The 17,161-nt window shown below is 37.0% G+C and overlaps 1 protein-coding gene across 1 annotated transcript in view; it reads left to right on the forward strand.

Moving 5' to 3' along the window:
- The window catches only part of BRMS1L (BRMS1 like transcriptional repressor), a 41,692-nt gene that overhangs the window by 10,718 nt on the left and 13,813 nt on the right, over window positions 1-17,161 (forward strand). Inside the window, exons 3-4 of the mRNA XM_049898440.1 lie at window positions 6,964-7,091; window positions 12,411-12,490. Of these exons, the coding sequence (XP_049754397.1) occupies window positions 6,964-7,091; window positions 12,411-12,490 (208 nt within the window). The remainder of the gene's footprint in view (window positions 1-6,963; window positions 7,092-12,410; window positions 12,491-17,161) is intronic.

A 17,161-nucleotide genomic window follows, 5' to 3' on the forward strand; every position in this document is an offset into this window, starting at 1 on the left:
TCTTCCTGTTTTTAATTTCTACTTTGATGTCATTGTGGTCAGAAGATACTTTGTATTATCTCACTGTTTTGGGTTTTGTTGAGGGCTGCTTTGTGGCCTAAGATGTGGTCTTTTCTGGAGAATGTTCCATGTACGTTGGAAAAGAATGTGTACTTTGCAGCTGTTGGGTGGAGTGTTCTGTATATGTCTGTAAGATCAAGGTGGCTGATTGTGCCCTTTAGTTCTTCTGTATCTTTGTTTAGTTTCTTTCTAGATGTTCCGCCCTTTACTGACAGTGGCGTATTGAAGCCTCTTACAGTTATTATGGAACTGTCAGTTTCTGTTTTCAGTGCTGTTAGAGTTTGTTTTATGTATTTTGGAGCCTTATCATTGTGTTCGTAGATGTTTATTATGGTTAAGTCTTTATTGTGGATCATCCCTTTAATCATCATATAGTGCCCTTCTTTGTCTTTTATAGTGGATTTTGTTTTAAAGTCCATTTTATCTGAAATCAGTATTGCCGCTCCTGTTATTTTTTTGGTAGTTATTTGCTTGATAGATTTTCTTCCATCCTTTGATTTTTAATAAATTTACGTCTTTGTTTCTAAGGTGTGTCTACTGTAGACAGTGTATTGACTGATCCTGTTTTTTTATCCATTCTGTCACTCTGCATCTCTTTATGGGTGCATTTAGGCCATTTGCATTAAGTATATTTACTGATAGGTGTGAGTTTATTGCTCTCATTTTCTAGTGTTTTTTTTTTTTTTGTAGTGCTGACATTTTCTTTGTTCCTGTTACTCTCCTGTGCTGAATTCCTTTTGCTTGTGGATTTCTTTTGTTTTTGTAGATTTTGTTGTTATTTAGACTTTATGTTTTTCTTCATTATGATGAGTAAGTTTATTAACTTTCTTGTGGTTACCTTGAAATTTACCTGTTATCTTCCTAAATTTGAACCAGTCTATTATTACTTGGTATTGCCCTGTTTTTCTCTCCATTAGAAAGTTCTATACCTACACCATTGATTCTCTCTTTTATTGTTGTGACGTTGTTGTCACTTATAGATTAACCTGTCTGGTTCCCTTGCAATTCTTTTTGTTTTGGATAGTCCTTGAGAGTTCATTTCCTAGATTGGCATCTGGCTGGTATAATCTTGCATCCCAGATTCAGGCTGTGGTCTGATGTTGTTTGTTCTCAGACTGAAGGACTTCCTTTAATAATTCTTTGAAGTTTGGTTTGGTTTTTACATATTCCCTTAATTTCTGTTTATCTCGAAATGCCCTAACTTCACCGTCATATTTGAAGGAGAGTTTTGCAGGATATATTATTCTTGGTTGGCAGTTTTTTTCTTTTAAGGTTTTAAATATGTCATCCCATTGCTTCTTGCCTGCATGATTTCTGCCAAATAATCAGAGCTTAGTCTTATTGTTTCTCCTCCTTATGTGACTTTTTGTTTTTCTTGAGCTGCTTTCAGTGTATGTTCTTTGTCTTTGGTTTTAGTGAGTGTGATTATGATATGAGGTGGTGATTTTCTTTTGGGGTCTATCCTGTATGGGGTTTGTTGAGCTTCTTGAAAGGTCAGCTTTTCATCTTTCATGATACTAGGGAAGTTTTCTGACAGCAGTTCTTCACTGATCCTCTCTTTATTTTCCTTTTTCTCCCCCTGTTCCAGAACTCCAATTACTCTCAAATTTTTGCTTTTGATTGTATCCCACATAATTCTCAGGGTTTCTTCATTCTTTTTTTCTGAGTTTTTCTCTAACAGAGTTGTATAGAAATGTTTGTCTTCAGTTTTACTGATCCTCTTTTCCATCATTCCAAACCTGGTCCTCAGCCCTTTTAGATACTGTTCATTTCTGAAATCTCGTTGTTTTATCTTTTGGGTTTCTAATTGTGTTTTTTTTTTTTTGTGATTTCTAGCTGTGAATTTATTTTGTAATTTTGTTCCTGTATTATTTTTCTGAATTCTTCCATTTTTTGTCTGTATTTTCCATGAATTTGTCTATTTTTCCATCGTTTTTGTCTGCTTTTTGTTTTAACTTTTTGATAACTCTGAATATTAGAGATTTGAATTTCCTGTTAGGTAGTTCTAGTGCCTTTTCTTCTACTGGAAAGTCATCTCATTTTATTTTGGACATGTACTGGAACCATCCTGTCTTGTTTTCTTTTTATATGTTTTGATATTGTCTGCTGTCTTTGGGACATTCAGCAGTTATTTTCTTTGTTTGTTGATTGTAGATCTGTTTATTTCATCCTGCTTTTTTGTTTTATTTTGTTATGTCTGAGCAGGCGGGCTGTGTGTTCTTTGTTGTTTGCTCATCTGTTGTCACAATACTTTTCACCTGCTTGTCCAATGGACAGGGCCAGTTGCTCAGCTGTGGTGCAGCAGGGCAGGTCCAGCTGAAGGGGACAGGGATGGGATGGGTTGTTTGTGGCATGTACTGTGGCCGACAGGGCAGGCCAGGAATCAGTGCTGGGCAGGTTCCGGTAGCCGTGCCTGTGCTTTTCAGGGGTGTGATGTTCAGCACATGGTGCAGGTAGGCAGGAAGGAGGAGGGAGGTTGTGATGTGTGGAGCTACTATGGGTTTGGGAAAGAGAAGGGAGAGGAGTGAGAAACAGGAACCAGAAAAAAAAAGAGTGCTAAGGGAGCTTGCCGTTGGAGTACAGAACATGAGAAACCAAGAAACGGAGAAAAGCAGAGGGAAAAAAAAAGAGAAAGCGAAAAAGAAAAAAAAAATAAGTAGGTAAAAATTTGGGGGGAAAAAAACAAAGCTAAGAAGCCCCCACAAGGGTCCTACTGGTGCAGCTGCAGTAACTGGGGAAGTTGCTCCCAGGCTTCGCAGTATAGCCTGGCTAGAGGGGTATAGATGTCACACGGGGTATTCAGGAGACAGGAAAAGAAGGTAAGTGTAGACAAATGTGAACTGAGAAATGAAGAAAGACAGAAAAAAGAAGAAAAAATGCCTCCGTGGATCACTCCGATGCAGCTGCGCAGACAGGGGAAGTGGCTCCTAAGATGTGCAGTTAAGCCCGGCTAGAAGGGGCTCTCACACCATGAAAAGAAAAAGAAAACAAACAATAAATCAGAACAAAGTAAAAGAAAACAAAGGGGAAAAAAAGGCCTGGGGATCCCACCTGTGTGGTGTCATGGTCCGGGGAGTGGTTCCTGTTGAGCAGCACTTCACAACCTTTTAAGAAGAAGAAAAGGCGGCATATGGAGCCAGGTATTTGAGAGAAAGGAAGGGAAGGTGGTGGGAGGCACAGAAGAAACCCAGAGAAATGGAAAAAAGCAACATCAGCAACAGACAAATGACACTTAGGGAGCTGGCCGGTGTGGGTGTGATGAATCCAAGCAGTCCAGGGCTAAAGCAGTTGCTTCCCGGCCAATAGACTACAGCCGGCGGGAAGCAGAGGAAGCCAGGGTGGGGGGAGGCGGAAGAAGGGTGGGGGTTAGGAAAGCAGATAGTGCTGGTCACATGGTGCTCTGTGTCCTGCTGGAAACTTCGTGGAGCTGCTTTCCTGTACCCTGTCCGCTGATCTCCAATATGGGCGGGGCGAATCCATGCAGCATGGATGCTTCACTTCCTGGCCAGCTGAGCCACCGCTGCCAGCCGGTAAGTGCAGAGGTAGAGTAGCAGGGAGAGGATGGGGGCGGGAAAGTGTGTATCACCAGTTACCAGGCACTCTGTCTCCCGTTGGGAGTTCCGTGAAGCTGCTTTCCCGTGCTCCCTATCCACCTTTCTCTGACAGGAGTCCAAGGTGGCAAATCTGTGCTGCGTTAGCTGCTAAAGGACCTCCACACTTACTTCTCCTTGCTCTGTGTTCTTTGTCAGTTTCTTATTCTCTTCGGTGCTTGGCTGAGTTCTTTATCTCTTCATTTGACACTTCGTGTTCCAGGAATGACATTTGTCTCTCTTTTACTTAGTTTTTCAGGCTTTTGCTGTGGAGGGACGGCATGGTGCTTCTGTCTCTGGTGCCACGATCAGAAAAAGGCTGGAAAATAGTCTTATCTCCACTTTACCTGTGAGAAAATTGATGCTTAGAGAGTGCCTTATTTATCTAGTGCTGCTATAACAAATATCATAAATGGGTGGCTTTCGCAAACAGAAATTTATTTTGTCACATGTTAGGAGGCTAAAAGTCTGAATTCAGGGCGCCAGCTATAGGAGAAGGCTTTCTGTCTCTGTTGGCTTTGAAGGATGGTCTTGTCTCTTCTGAGCTTCTGCTCCTGGGTGATCCTCATGTGGCTTGGCATCTCTCTTTCCCCAATTCTGCTTCCTTTGCTTGTTTAATCTCTTTCACATCTCAAAATACATTGACTGAACACACTCTATACTAATCCTGTCTCAGTAACGTAACAAAGAAAACCCATCCCCAAGTGGGATTATAACTACAATAAAAAGAAAATCCAGTGCTGTCGAGTCGGGGGTTAGAATTTATAACATGTATTTTATGGGGACACAATTCAGTCCATAACAGAGGGGTTAAGTGATTTTCTCAAAATTTATCAGAAAGTGATAAACTAAGCTAGGCTTTCTGCTTCCTAGCGTTATTGTGTTCTTCTACTAAAGTGCATTACTTTGGAGGAAATGTGGTCAAGTAGAAAGAGCATGGGCTCTGAATCCAGGCTTCCTTGACTATTTAAAAAGGGATAATAGTAACTTCCTTATTATTTCCTGTGGAGATTGAATAAGGGAGCAATATGTAAAATTCTTAGCCATGTGTTTGGTACATAGTAGGTGCTTATCAGATGCTGATTTTCTTCTCCCTTTATGATACCAGAACTCTTATGTGAGATTGGTAACAAAAATTGGGCCCCAGTGATTTGAGAAAACAGAATAGATGTAGATCCAAATTCATAAAACAACAAAAGATACCTTGAAGGAGAGCTTTCACTTTGGAACTTGCTGTTGTCGTCATGGGTATAGCTACATATTAGGGGTTATAAATGAAAGAAAGAAGCTTTGGAGAGTATAGACATCTTATTCAGAAGCTGACTTCTGAATTCTTCAAAATTTTGCTGCTTTTTCTTTTTCTCCTACTTCTTCTTGAGAGAGGCTCAAAGAAGAGGTGAAATTTATTTAATGTGTCAGGAATTGCCAGGGAGATAGTTCAGACTAAATGGGACAGATTTGTTTATCACATGAATCCTAGAGTTTATGCCATTTCTAGTCTTAACTTTCATTGGTATTAGAGGTGAATGTATAGATGTTTCATGCTAGTGCAGCAAATTAACATAAGCAATCCAAAATACATAATGAGTCGAAATTGTAAAAATTTGCCTTGAAAAGCATGGTGTAATTTCCTTATTCTAAGGATTTCCATTACTGATTTTAAATTAAACTACTTTGTATCCCTGAAGAATCAATTATCTGGACAGTGTGGAGAGTTCATTCAGGCTCATTGTGGAAAAGAGGAAGCAAGTTTATATTTTTGCATTTTAGCACAAGTAATTCGTGAATCTCATGCAATTATTAATATGTGACTCTTGGGGTTTTAAAGTGCATTTTATGGTTAACCAAGAAATGAAAATTACTGTAAAGCTCTAGTAAACCACTGTAAATGAACTATTACATAGGAGAACTTTGCAACTAGTCGATCCTTGTACCTAACCTTGTTCATCTTGGGGCTGCCGTATGCCTTGATCTTTGCTTTCTCATGGCTCACTGAGACCACCAGCCAGTTCCCCCTTACCAACTTTATTCATCTTTGAGAGTATTAAAAATAGGTCTGTGACCACTGTTTAATAAAATTCTTTCTCAAGGAGTTGGTTTACAGATATGTTTCAGAAAAAAATTAGTCTTTGCCCCAGGTTTATAATTATCTTATTTTTTCCTATTGCCCCAATTTCTTTGTTAATTTTTTCCTGTTGTACTGTGTATCTCTGCAAGCTGTCTCAAATTCTCTTTGGAAGGGGCAGGAAATATAATAATAATGTAATCATCCTGCTTCCTTTCTAGCACAACTAAGCACAATAGCATACCCTTCATAAGGGAAAAAACTTAACCATTTGCAGGTTCTATAATGGTGGAATATGTGTTCTTCCACCTCTTTAAAAAGATGGATGAATTTATACCACCCAAGTTTCCATTCATTTTAACATTCAGCTTCCAACAAACATTAATTGAGCATCCACTCTGTGAATAGTATTGTGGTTGTTACCAAGGGACTTATGATCTTTGCTTTTGATAAATTTATAATTGAATCCCAAGGTTGTATAAATTATACTGAGTTTGAGGAGTCTATTCATTTAAACAAGGAGCCCTAGTGGCACAGTGGTTAAGCGCTTGGCTGCTAACCAAAAGGTTGGCAGTTGGAACCTACCCACCAGCTGCATTGTGGGAGAAAGATGTGGCAGTCTGCTTCTGTAAAGATTACAGCCTTGGAAACCCTATGGGGCATAGTTCAACTCTGTCTTATAGGATCACTGTGAGTCAGAATTGACTCAACAACAACGGATTTCAGTTTGTTTGTTTTAAATGTTTATTAAATATTACCAATTCACATAATCTCTTCATTTAATAAACTGGTTCAAAAATTGGGGATAACTTATCAATGTTTTGTGTAAATTTGATGTTTTTTAGGTGCACTCATTTGTTGTATCAATTTTTTGCATTTCACCTAAAGTGTTATAATTTCAAAAATATAAGTATCATGATATAGTTTTCTGACTTACATATTTGTTCCTCATTTTATCTTAAGGTTTAGAACGATTTAACCCAGACCTGATAATGCATTATTTTGGCAGGTAATTTAGGTAGTTGTTTCCCTTATTGTTTAAAAAAATTTTTTTGTTGCATTAACACCCAAAAGTACTTAACTCCTGAAGAATCATCATATAAATCTCTGTACTAATTACAGCGATCAAGGCAAAAATGTATGTGGTAGGTTAATAGAATATGAATGACATTAAGAGATCATGTACAGATAAGATAAACTATTATGTTGGAATTTTAAACTTAATATCTTAATTTTTGCTTTGTTTAGGCTTTATAAAGAACGATTAAGTCAGGTGGATGCAAAACTACAAGAAGTCATAGCTGGAAAGGCACCAGAATATTTGGAACCACTGGCAACTTTACAAGAAAACATGCAAATCCGTACAAAGGTAGCAGGTAGGAAAGTAAAACATCTTTCCCATGTACTAGGATATGAACCCTTGAATAAATTTAAAAGGTGTTTTTATCAATAGGTAAGTGGTAACTTTGGTGAAGAGTAAGACAATACACAATACTGGGGAAGCCAGCCTAACCTGTATAAGGCAAGGCCATGGTAGCTCCATAGATCCATCTGAACTCCCTGTGGGACCGAATTGCTGGGCTGAGGGCTGTGGGGACCATGGTCTCAGGGACTATCTAGCTCAACTGGCATAACAAAGTTTATAAAGACTATGTTCTATATTTTACTTTGGTGAGTAGTGCTTGGGGTCTTAAAAGCCTGTGAGCAGCCATCTAAGATAATCCACCGGTCTCACCCCTTCCGGAGCAAGGGAGAATGAAGAAAACTTGAGATACAAGGGAAAGATTAGTTCAAAGGACTAATCGACCACATCTACCACGGCCTCCATCAGACTGAGTGCAGTACAACTAGATGGTACCCAGCTACCACCACTGAGTGCTCTGACAAGGATCACAATAGAGGGTCCCAGACAGAGCTGGAGAAAAATGTAGAACAAAACTCTAACTCAAAAAGTAAGACCAGACTTGCTAGCCTGACAGAGACTGGAGAAACCCTGAGAGTATGGCCCCCAGATACCCTTTCAGCTCAGTAATAAGGCCACTCCTGAGGTTCACCCTTCAGCCACAGATTGAGCAGTCGCATGGAACAAAACAAGACTAAAGGGGCACACCAGCCCTGGAGCAGGGACTGGAAGGTAGGAGGGAACAGGATAGCTGGTAATAGGGAACCCAAGGTTGAGAAGGGAGAGTGTTGACATGTCGTGGGGTTGTTAACCATTGTCATAGAACAATGTGTGTATTGTTTGATGAGAAACTAGTTTGTTCTGTAAACCTGCACCTAAAGTTCAATTAAAAAAGAAAAATAAATAAAAGGTGTTTGTCAAGTAAATATTTGTTGTCAATGAGATTACAGATATATATACACTGGTCAGAATATTTCACTGTTAACCAACCGACAATTATTTATTACATACTTCTTGCTTTACTCTGCTGCTGTGGGGTATCAAAAACAAGCCCTCCCAACTTATGTGAAATATCTAGAGTAGGCAAATATGTAGAGATCAAAGTGGTTTCTAATAAAGTCGTAACCAGGGATGATAGGGAGGGGAAAAAGAGGAGTCATTGCTTAAGGGGCACCAAGTTTCTGTTAATGGTGATGGAATAATTTAGAAACAGGTAGTTGTGATGGTTACACAATATGATGAACGTAATCAGTGTCACTGAATTGTACATGTAAAAAATGTTCATTTGGCAAATGCTTTATATATATATTTTAACAATAATTTTTTTTTTAAAAAGCCCTTAAGTCGCTCACAGTGTTGCTAAGAAGAAGATACTTCTACATGTAAAACAATTAGAAACCACAAACCCTTTCATTAGAGTTACTGTTATCATCACAGGTTAATTCCCTATTAGGCAAATTACAGAGTAAATGAAATTACCTTAATTTAAGTACTCTTGGTATTTTTTCATCTGTAAGAGTGATAAGGACTTTTTTATTATAAGATTTTTAAATATTGGATCACGATATTATAGAACATCATGAATCTGGAGGACATTATGCCGAATGAAATTAGTCAGCCACAAAAGGACAATTATTATATGTGACCACTATTATAAAAAGTTTAAAAAAAGAAAAGGTTTACACACAAAAAGTAACGTTCTTTGATGGTTACCAGGGATGGGAGGGGGAGGGAGGGAAAACCACCAAGTAGATGGTAGACACATGTTAACTTTGGTGAAGGGAAAGGTAGGAATAAAAGGCAACTACCCTAAATACTACAACATATACAATCCTGCAACAACAGTAATAACACAATAATTTATGAGTGAATACATAGGCAGATCTGTATGCTGAATAGTTATGGGAGGGGGCATGGGGGCACACCCATGTGCATATATAGACTTAAGTTGTGGGTATTTCTACAAATATATTCATATATGCTGTGTGAATAGTCATATATACAATGCACAGAGGGAACAGAGTCAGGGAAACTTCTTAGCATAACCAAACACTTCACGGGACTGAGTTGCTGGGCTTGAGGGCTGGTGACCATAGTCTCAGGGGACATCTAGGTCAGTTGGCATAACACAGCTCATCAAGTCAGTGTTCTACATCCTACTTTGGTGAGTAGTCTGGGGTCTTAAAAGCTTACCAAGTGGCCATCTAAGGTAACAGCTGTTCGGTCTCTTCCTGTCTGGAGCAAAGGAGAGTGAAGAAAACCAAAGACTTAAGGAAGCAGTTAGTCCAAGAGACTAATGACCCACACGAATCACAGCCTCCATTAGCCTGAGAGCAGAAGAGCTAGATGGTGCCTGGCTACCACTACCTACTCCTCTAACCAGGATCACAATAGAGGTTTCCAGACAGTGGGAGAAGAACGCAGAACAAAATCCAGATTCATAAAAAAAACCAGACTTACTGGTCTGATAGATAACTGGAGGAACCCCTGAGACAGTGGCCCTTAGTCACCCTTCTAACTTGGATCTGAAGCTGCCCCTAGAGATCACCTTTCAGCCAAATAATAGACAGGCCTGTAAAACCAACAATATCACCCGCGAGGAAAGTGCTTCTTAGAACAAGCAGCTATATGAGACCAAAAGGGCAACAATTGCCCGAAAGCAAAGATGAGAAGGCAGGAAACAGCCAGAATACTACGTGAATGGAAATGGGAAACTCAGGGTGGAAATGGGGAGAGTGCTAACACATTGCAGGAATTGCAACCAATGTCATGGAACACTTCGTGTATCAATTATTCAGTGGGAAACTAATTAGCTTTGTAAACTTTCACCTAAAGCACAATTAAAAAAAAAAAAAAATAGATCACAGAGACTTCCTAGACATATCCAAACAACTTGTGGGATTGGTTTACTGGGTTTATTGGTTAACAGGGGACAACTTAGTCAAATTGGCATAACACAGTTTACAAAGATAACGTTCTACAGCCTAGTGTGGTGAGTAGTGTCTGGGGTCTTAAAAGCTTGTGAGCAGCTATGTAAGATACAACTATTGGTCTTGTATAGAGCAAAAGTAATTGGAAATTACAGGCTCAAAGAAGAAACTAACCCATGGGACTAATAGCCCACGTGAACCACAGCCTCCTGTAACCTGAGCCCAGAAGAACTAGATGGTGCCTGGCTACCACTACTGACCATTCTGACCAGGGACACAGTAGAAAGCCCCAGACAGAATGGGAGAAAAATGTAGAACAAAATGCAAATTCCTAAAAAAGGCCAGACCTACTGGACTGATAGAGACTAGAGAAACAAATCCCTGAGACTGTCTCCCTGAGATAACCTTTGAAGGTAGAATTCAAGCTATTTCTGCAAGGTTACCTTTCAGCCAAGTAATAGATTGGCTTATAAAATAAACAGTATACGCACTCTGTGAGACCAAGTGGCCAACAGTTACCCAGAAGCAAAGATTAGATGGCAAGGAGAGGAAGGAAAGCTAGATCAATGGAAACAGAAAAAAAGAATGGAAATAATGAGAATGCTGACACATTCTAAAAATTGTAACTAGTGGCGTGTTACAATTTGTATAAAAATTGTTAAATGGGAGCCCAGTTTGCTGCGTAACTTTTGCCTGAAACACAATAAAGTATTATTCAAAAAAAAGAAAAAGGTGTTATAGAAAGGGAGTTAGCCTTTGGCCAGATAATTTAATGGCAGTTTTTTTATTTAGGTAAACTTGGCTACTCATTCGTGGCTATAAATAAAATGAAGATGTACTTTATTTGTATTGTTAAATTTCAGTCTTATGCTTGATTCAGGCTCAGTATCATGTACTAGCACTCATAACCAAGAGATATACCTATTTAAAGATCACTTACTTTTCATAGTCAAACTGCAAACATAACTTTAATAAATGAAGATCCTGATTGATTTGTTTTGGTACACTGATTGACCCTCATATGCTTGTCGAGCAATACCTAAGACACTGTTGTTAATAGGTTTTTGTACTTCAGTAACTACCTGATTCTGACTCACAGCGACCCTAGAGGACAAAGTAGAACTGCCCCATAGGGCTTCCAAGGAGTGGCTGGTGGGTTTGAACTGCTGACCTTTCGGTTAGCAGCCGAGCTCTTAACCACTGATCCACCAGAGCTCCTCTTCGATAACTAAATCCACATGAATTCAAATTTTATTCTTTTGTTTAATATTATGTATGTAGATAATGTGGTACTTAATCTGCTGTCTTTGTGTATTAGCATACCCTAAAAGTAAAAAGGAAACCCTGGTGGTGTAGTGGTTAAGAGCTACGGCTGCTAACCAAAAGTATGCAGTTCAAATCCACTAGGTACTCCTTGGAAACCCTATGGGGCAGTTCTACTCTGCCGTATAGGGCCGCTATGAGTTGGAATTGACTCAACGGCAATGGGTTTTTTTTTTTTTTTAAGTAAAAATGTTCCTTATTTTCTTTGACATTCTTTTTGACTTGGTGTTCAGGAAATATTACTTGAATAAATTATTCAGTGTTCAGCTTTGTGGCTTCCTTTACTTTTTTGGCTTTATAGAGTAATATGTGTGTGTCGCTAATGGCATAGTTCCAGATATCTATCCCTTGTCTTCAGTAAACAAAGAGAGAATTACATTTCTAGGCCAACCATAGCACAGAGTTTAATATACACACATAGAACTCTTTGCCATCTTTATGCTGGCACATTTGCATGGCCATGTTGCCTATTTTATACTGTTGCCTTGTCACTAAAGTTAAGCTCCCTTGGGCATCCGTTCTCCAGGTAAAGCCCTGCCAGGAGCACTCCTAAAGTCATAAACTTCGTTACATTTAATCCACTTAGAAGCTCTGGGCTCTGAAAAGAAATAATAGTTTAAAAATAGTGGTTTTGATGGGATGTAGTGTCTAGTTGTTACTTTGTGATTGATGAAACCCACAGTTTATTGTCTGTCTGTGTTTTCATTGTGAGTCCTGAGAGTTTGTTTTTCATAGATAGTTTTATTTTCATTTTGATCATCATCTATCAAACATTTAGGAGTATTCTTTAGAAGAATGGGATAAGAACAAAAATTAGCTATATAGTTTCTTTCTAGCTCTTAAATTCTTGATTTTTCTAAGTCTTCCTTGATATAGATTTTAAATGACCCTTTTTCATTTTCAGTATTTAAAGATAAAGAGTCACTTGTCAATTTCTTCTTTCTTCCTCTCAAAATATAGTGAGGACAGAATTCTTGTAGGGAGGTTATAATGAAACCTCTTATTGCTAACATAATCAGAGTAATTGTGTTTGGTTGCAGGAATCTATAGAGAGCTCTGCTTAGAATCTGTAAAGAACAAATATGAATGTGAAATTCAAGCTTCTCGCCAGCATTGTGAGGTACTGACATTTTGCTTAACTTTTAAGCTAATTTCTTCTGTCAAGCCTTTTTTTAGTACAGTAGTTAAAGTAAATAAATTAAGTGAAACAAAATTAGATAGTACTTCAACTCATCACTTGTGTATGATTTTTTTTTTTTTTTAATACAGTTGCACTGGAAGCTGTATTGGAAATAGGACACAAAGAGAGGAAAAGAAACTAAGTGAGATAATCTTAGAATTTTTGCAACTGTTACTTTCAAAAGACTTTGTAATGATTATGTTATTTGGCATCATTGAAAATATTAAAATTAGTATAATATGGAAATTAAGACTTAAAAAAATGTATATCCAGTGGTACAGTTAAATAAAATGTTGGGCTATAAAATTAATTTCTGACTCTCTATGCCTATTTTCACATCTTACGGCAAAATTTATTTATAGGACTAAGTAGCCGTATTTCTCTATAGCACACATAAACCAATGCTAATTTTGTAGCTAACTCTACATATAATTCAGATAAGATCATAAATATACTGGTGGAAATAGCAGAACAAGATTTATAATTATTATCTTTAATTCACTATGTCTTTATAAACTATTAAAATGCTTGGGGGTAGACAGGTACAAAAATGATGAAGCTTATTGTTTCATTTTCATGATTACAACTAAGGTTGAACATCTTTTTGATGTTTACTGGCTGCTTAGATTTTCTTGCCTAAGAAGTAGCTGTTCATATCTTTTGCCTTTGTGTTGGACTATTAGTCTTTCCTTCATTGGACTGTACGGGGTCTTTGTATGTTCTTGATACAAATGCTTTGCTAGTTATATACTTTGCAAATATTTTAACCCAGGTGGTGGGATGTATATTCACTCTTTATGATGACTTGATGCATAGAAGCTTTATATTTTAATGTATTTGAATTCAACATCTTTTCTTTATGATATGTGCTTTTAATATCTTCCTCATATTGAGATAAAAAAAGATATATTTTCCTTTAAAAGTTGAAATATTGCTTTTAGTATTTAGGTTGTTAAACTGCCTTTCATTAATTTTTGTGAATAGTGTAAAGTGTGGATCTAATTTTTGCTTTTTTTTTGCATATGAAAACGTAGTTATGCCAGCACCATTTATTATATAGTCCGTCATTTTCCCACTAATCAGCAATTCCATTTCTTTTGTATATCAAGTATCGACATGGGCGGGTCTGTTTGTAGTTTTTTTTTGTCTGTTCATTTGGTCTGTTTGGCAGTTTCTTTTTCTATGACTTTCAGTCTAGTAGGTCTTGATAACTCCATAACTTGATAATCTTGCCTTGCCCTTTTTCTTTTTAAAATTGTTAAATTTTGTTATCATTGTAAACATCTTTTTAAAAATGACTTTCCATTTTCTCCTGATGTATAGAAAAGTGATTTAGTCTACTGATATTATCTCTAGCAAACTTACAGTATTTTCTTAATTCTTATAATTTGATTACAGATTCTCTTAGATTTTCCATGTCGGTCGGTAATAATATCATTTGTGAGTAGCAGTTTGTTTCTTCTATTTTGATCTTTATTTTTCTTATTTATTTCACTTGTCTTAATGGCACTAGCTAAGATTTCTAATATAGCATGGAAACAGTGAGAACAGACCTCTTTGTTGTGTTCTTGATTTTAAGGGAATGTTTCTAACAGTTTTTCAGTAAATATGAAATTTACTGTTGCGTTTTGGCAAATACGTGTTTTATCAAGTATAGGAAATTTCCTTTTATGTCTTGATTTTTTGTTAAGACTTTTTACCTTGAATAGTCGTTGGATTTTGTCGAATGGTTTGTCTGCATCTATTGAAGTAGCCATGGTTTTTTGCTCTTAGTATATTAATGCAGTGACTTACATTATTAATGTATACTCTAGTACATCCAAGGAATACAAACCATCCTTTGATTCCTAGGATGATTATTTTCTCGTGCATTGCCAGACTCATTTTGCTAATATTTCATTTAAAAGTTTTATGTTTATAAGTGAGATTTAATTTTCAATTCTCATACTGTTTTTGTCTGGTTTGATTTCAATACTCATAAAATGAAAAGAGAATATTCCATATTTTTCTCTTCCATAGAAATAGATTTAAAATTGTAATTGTCTATCTGTTCTCAGTGTTTAGTGCAGATGGTCTTTATGATCACAGCCTCATACTTGCAAGAAAGTACAAAGAACTTTTTGGTGAACCATTTGAGAGTGAATTGACAACATGATGCCCCATCATCCCTGAATTTGATGTATATTTCGTACAAACAAGGACGTTCTCTTACATAGCCACAGTACAGTCGTTAAAGTCAGCAAATGTACATCGATACAGTGCTGCCTCCTGATCCTCTGACTCCACACAAGCTCAGCAGTTGTCTTAGTAACATCTTTTATAGCCAAAGGATCTGTTAAGAATTACATGTTGTCTTTAATTGTCGTTACATTTAGTTGTCATGTCTTTTTAGTCTCCTTCAATGTGGAACAATTCCTTAGTCTTTCCTTAAATTTCATAATCTTGATGTTTTTCAGATTTCGTGCCAGTTGTTTTGTAGAATGTTCCTCAATTTGAGTTGGCCTGTTATTTCTTCATGATTAAAATCAGGTTTGCACTTAGAGCCTAGGCTGAGGCAGATCTATTTCCCTCAGGTACAACTTTTCTAGTATAGCATTTCATTGACGGTGTTACCCTTCAGGGCTTTATGCAAGGAACCCAGTTCCTGCTCTCCATTTTGCTTAGGCTGGAGACCTTTCTCTGTTTCTCAAGCAGTCATTAAAAACCAGCAAATACCTTCCTCAAGGAAGTCACAGATTCACCATCAGGTTGGCATGCACCTTCTTTATTTTTTGTCCTTGGGGATATCTCCAGTTTTCCTAAGAGCTTAGCTATACCTTTAAAAGGATGTTTATGATATTTTATCTAGGATATCTGTCTAGGTGTGTTGGGAGGCTCTTTGTTTTTTTCCTTAGGATGGATGTCTAGTTTACTATATTGCCAGAAACAAAAGTCAGCAAGTCATCTTCAAGTTGTTTTTCACTTAGAAAAATACATTTTCTTTTTCTTCCATCATTATTCCATTTCAAAAGTCCTTCCTCTTCCATAAGATGCTAAATATTTATGTAAATTTTTTAGTGTAGTTATGGCCTGATTTTTTTTTTTTAATGTTTAACATGTAATGAATCTATTTAGCTGTGTAATTAATCTGAAGATATTTACCAGTACTTAAAGGGCATTTTTAAAGGGCATTTTAGGCAAAAGAAATAGAGAAAGGGTGAAAGAAAACTTACATTTAAAGTTTTATGTATTTTATATTCACTCATTTTAATCCTAAAACAACCTTTTTTGGGATAGAAATTATCTTGAATTTACGCATGAGATAACTGAGGCTCAGAGCCAGTAAGGAGTTCACTGAGGGTCACACAGTTCGTGAGCAGTAGAACCAGGATTGAAATCATTTGATCTTTCTAGTGACTCATGCAGTTTACCACTAAATCTGAATGTCATTGTTCAAGGCTTTTGTCTGCTTATTCCTTACTTCTTTACTAAAATTCATATATAGAAATTAATGAGAGGCAGTGGAAGTGGAAAGAAGGACTTCACTCTACCAGTTGCCAGAATAAAAGTTTGATTAGCAACAGATAGAGAGCAGGGCCTAGGACCAGACTGGATATGTTCACATGGGTATGCATATAGTGTACCAAAATCCACACAGACAATCAAGGCAGCAGATGGTTTGTATCAAAATAAGGAAACCACGTTTATAGAATACCCTGATGTGCCGACACTAAGACAGGTGGAGATGGTTTTTTTCAGTTCTCTCACTTAAGCCTCACCACAGGGCAATCTTAAGATCTGACGGCAGGTGGTCGCAAGGTCTGAGTTAGAGGCCTTCATGGTTCAGAGTTAGGATTCCAGTCCTTGAGAAGATTGGTGAGAGGTGTTCAAAACTCTGATCATTTGATTGTTCATTTAATGAATTTTATCCTGATTATAACATTAATAAGTGTTTATTGAGAAAACTTGAGAAATAAAGTCTAAAGAAGGTAATGAAGTCATCCATAATCTACTAACTGGAGGTCATCACTGTTAATAAGTATGTGTATGTTTGTGTGAATTTTTTTGTACACTGCTGTTTTCATTCTATACATACTACTTTGTATCTTAACTTTTTTCAAGCAGCATTTCATGAGCATTTTCCTATTGCTGTAAATACTCCTTTAAAAATTTTAATTTTGGCAGGTAATATGTGTGCATATTGTGAAGGCCCCAGGTTTATAATGAAAAACAACAGTCTCTTGCCCCACTTCTAAATTCTACATCCTAGAGACAATTAATTTTAACTCTTTTATCTACCAATTCTGGAATTTGCCTTTATATTTCTAATTAATATCAGTTCTAGACATTATCTGTTGGCTTCCTGTTATGGAAGTTGAGGATTCCATAGCAGTTCTCCTCATCCTGTTCTTCTAATATTGTTATGTCACAATTTTTGTTACAGCCATAAACATTGTTCATTGAGCGAAGAGTTATACTATGATTAAACTCCCTTTCTTATACAGCTTTTTTTTAAAACCTTGGAATTAATAATAGCTTCATTTATTTTCTTTTTATTTATTGGTTGTTAGTATTCTCTGTATTTATCAGTTCTTCTCAGAGATTCCAGCAGATATGGAAGTCCCCTAATGC

The sequence above is a fragment of the Elephas maximus genome, chromosome 10 (assembly GCF_024166365.1).
Source record: "Elephas maximus indicus isolate mEleMax1 chromosome 10, mEleMax1 primary haplotype, whole genome shotgun sequence".
NCBI classification, from domain to species: Eukaryota; Metazoa; Chordata; class Mammalia; order Proboscidea; family Elephantidae; genus Elephas; species Elephas maximus.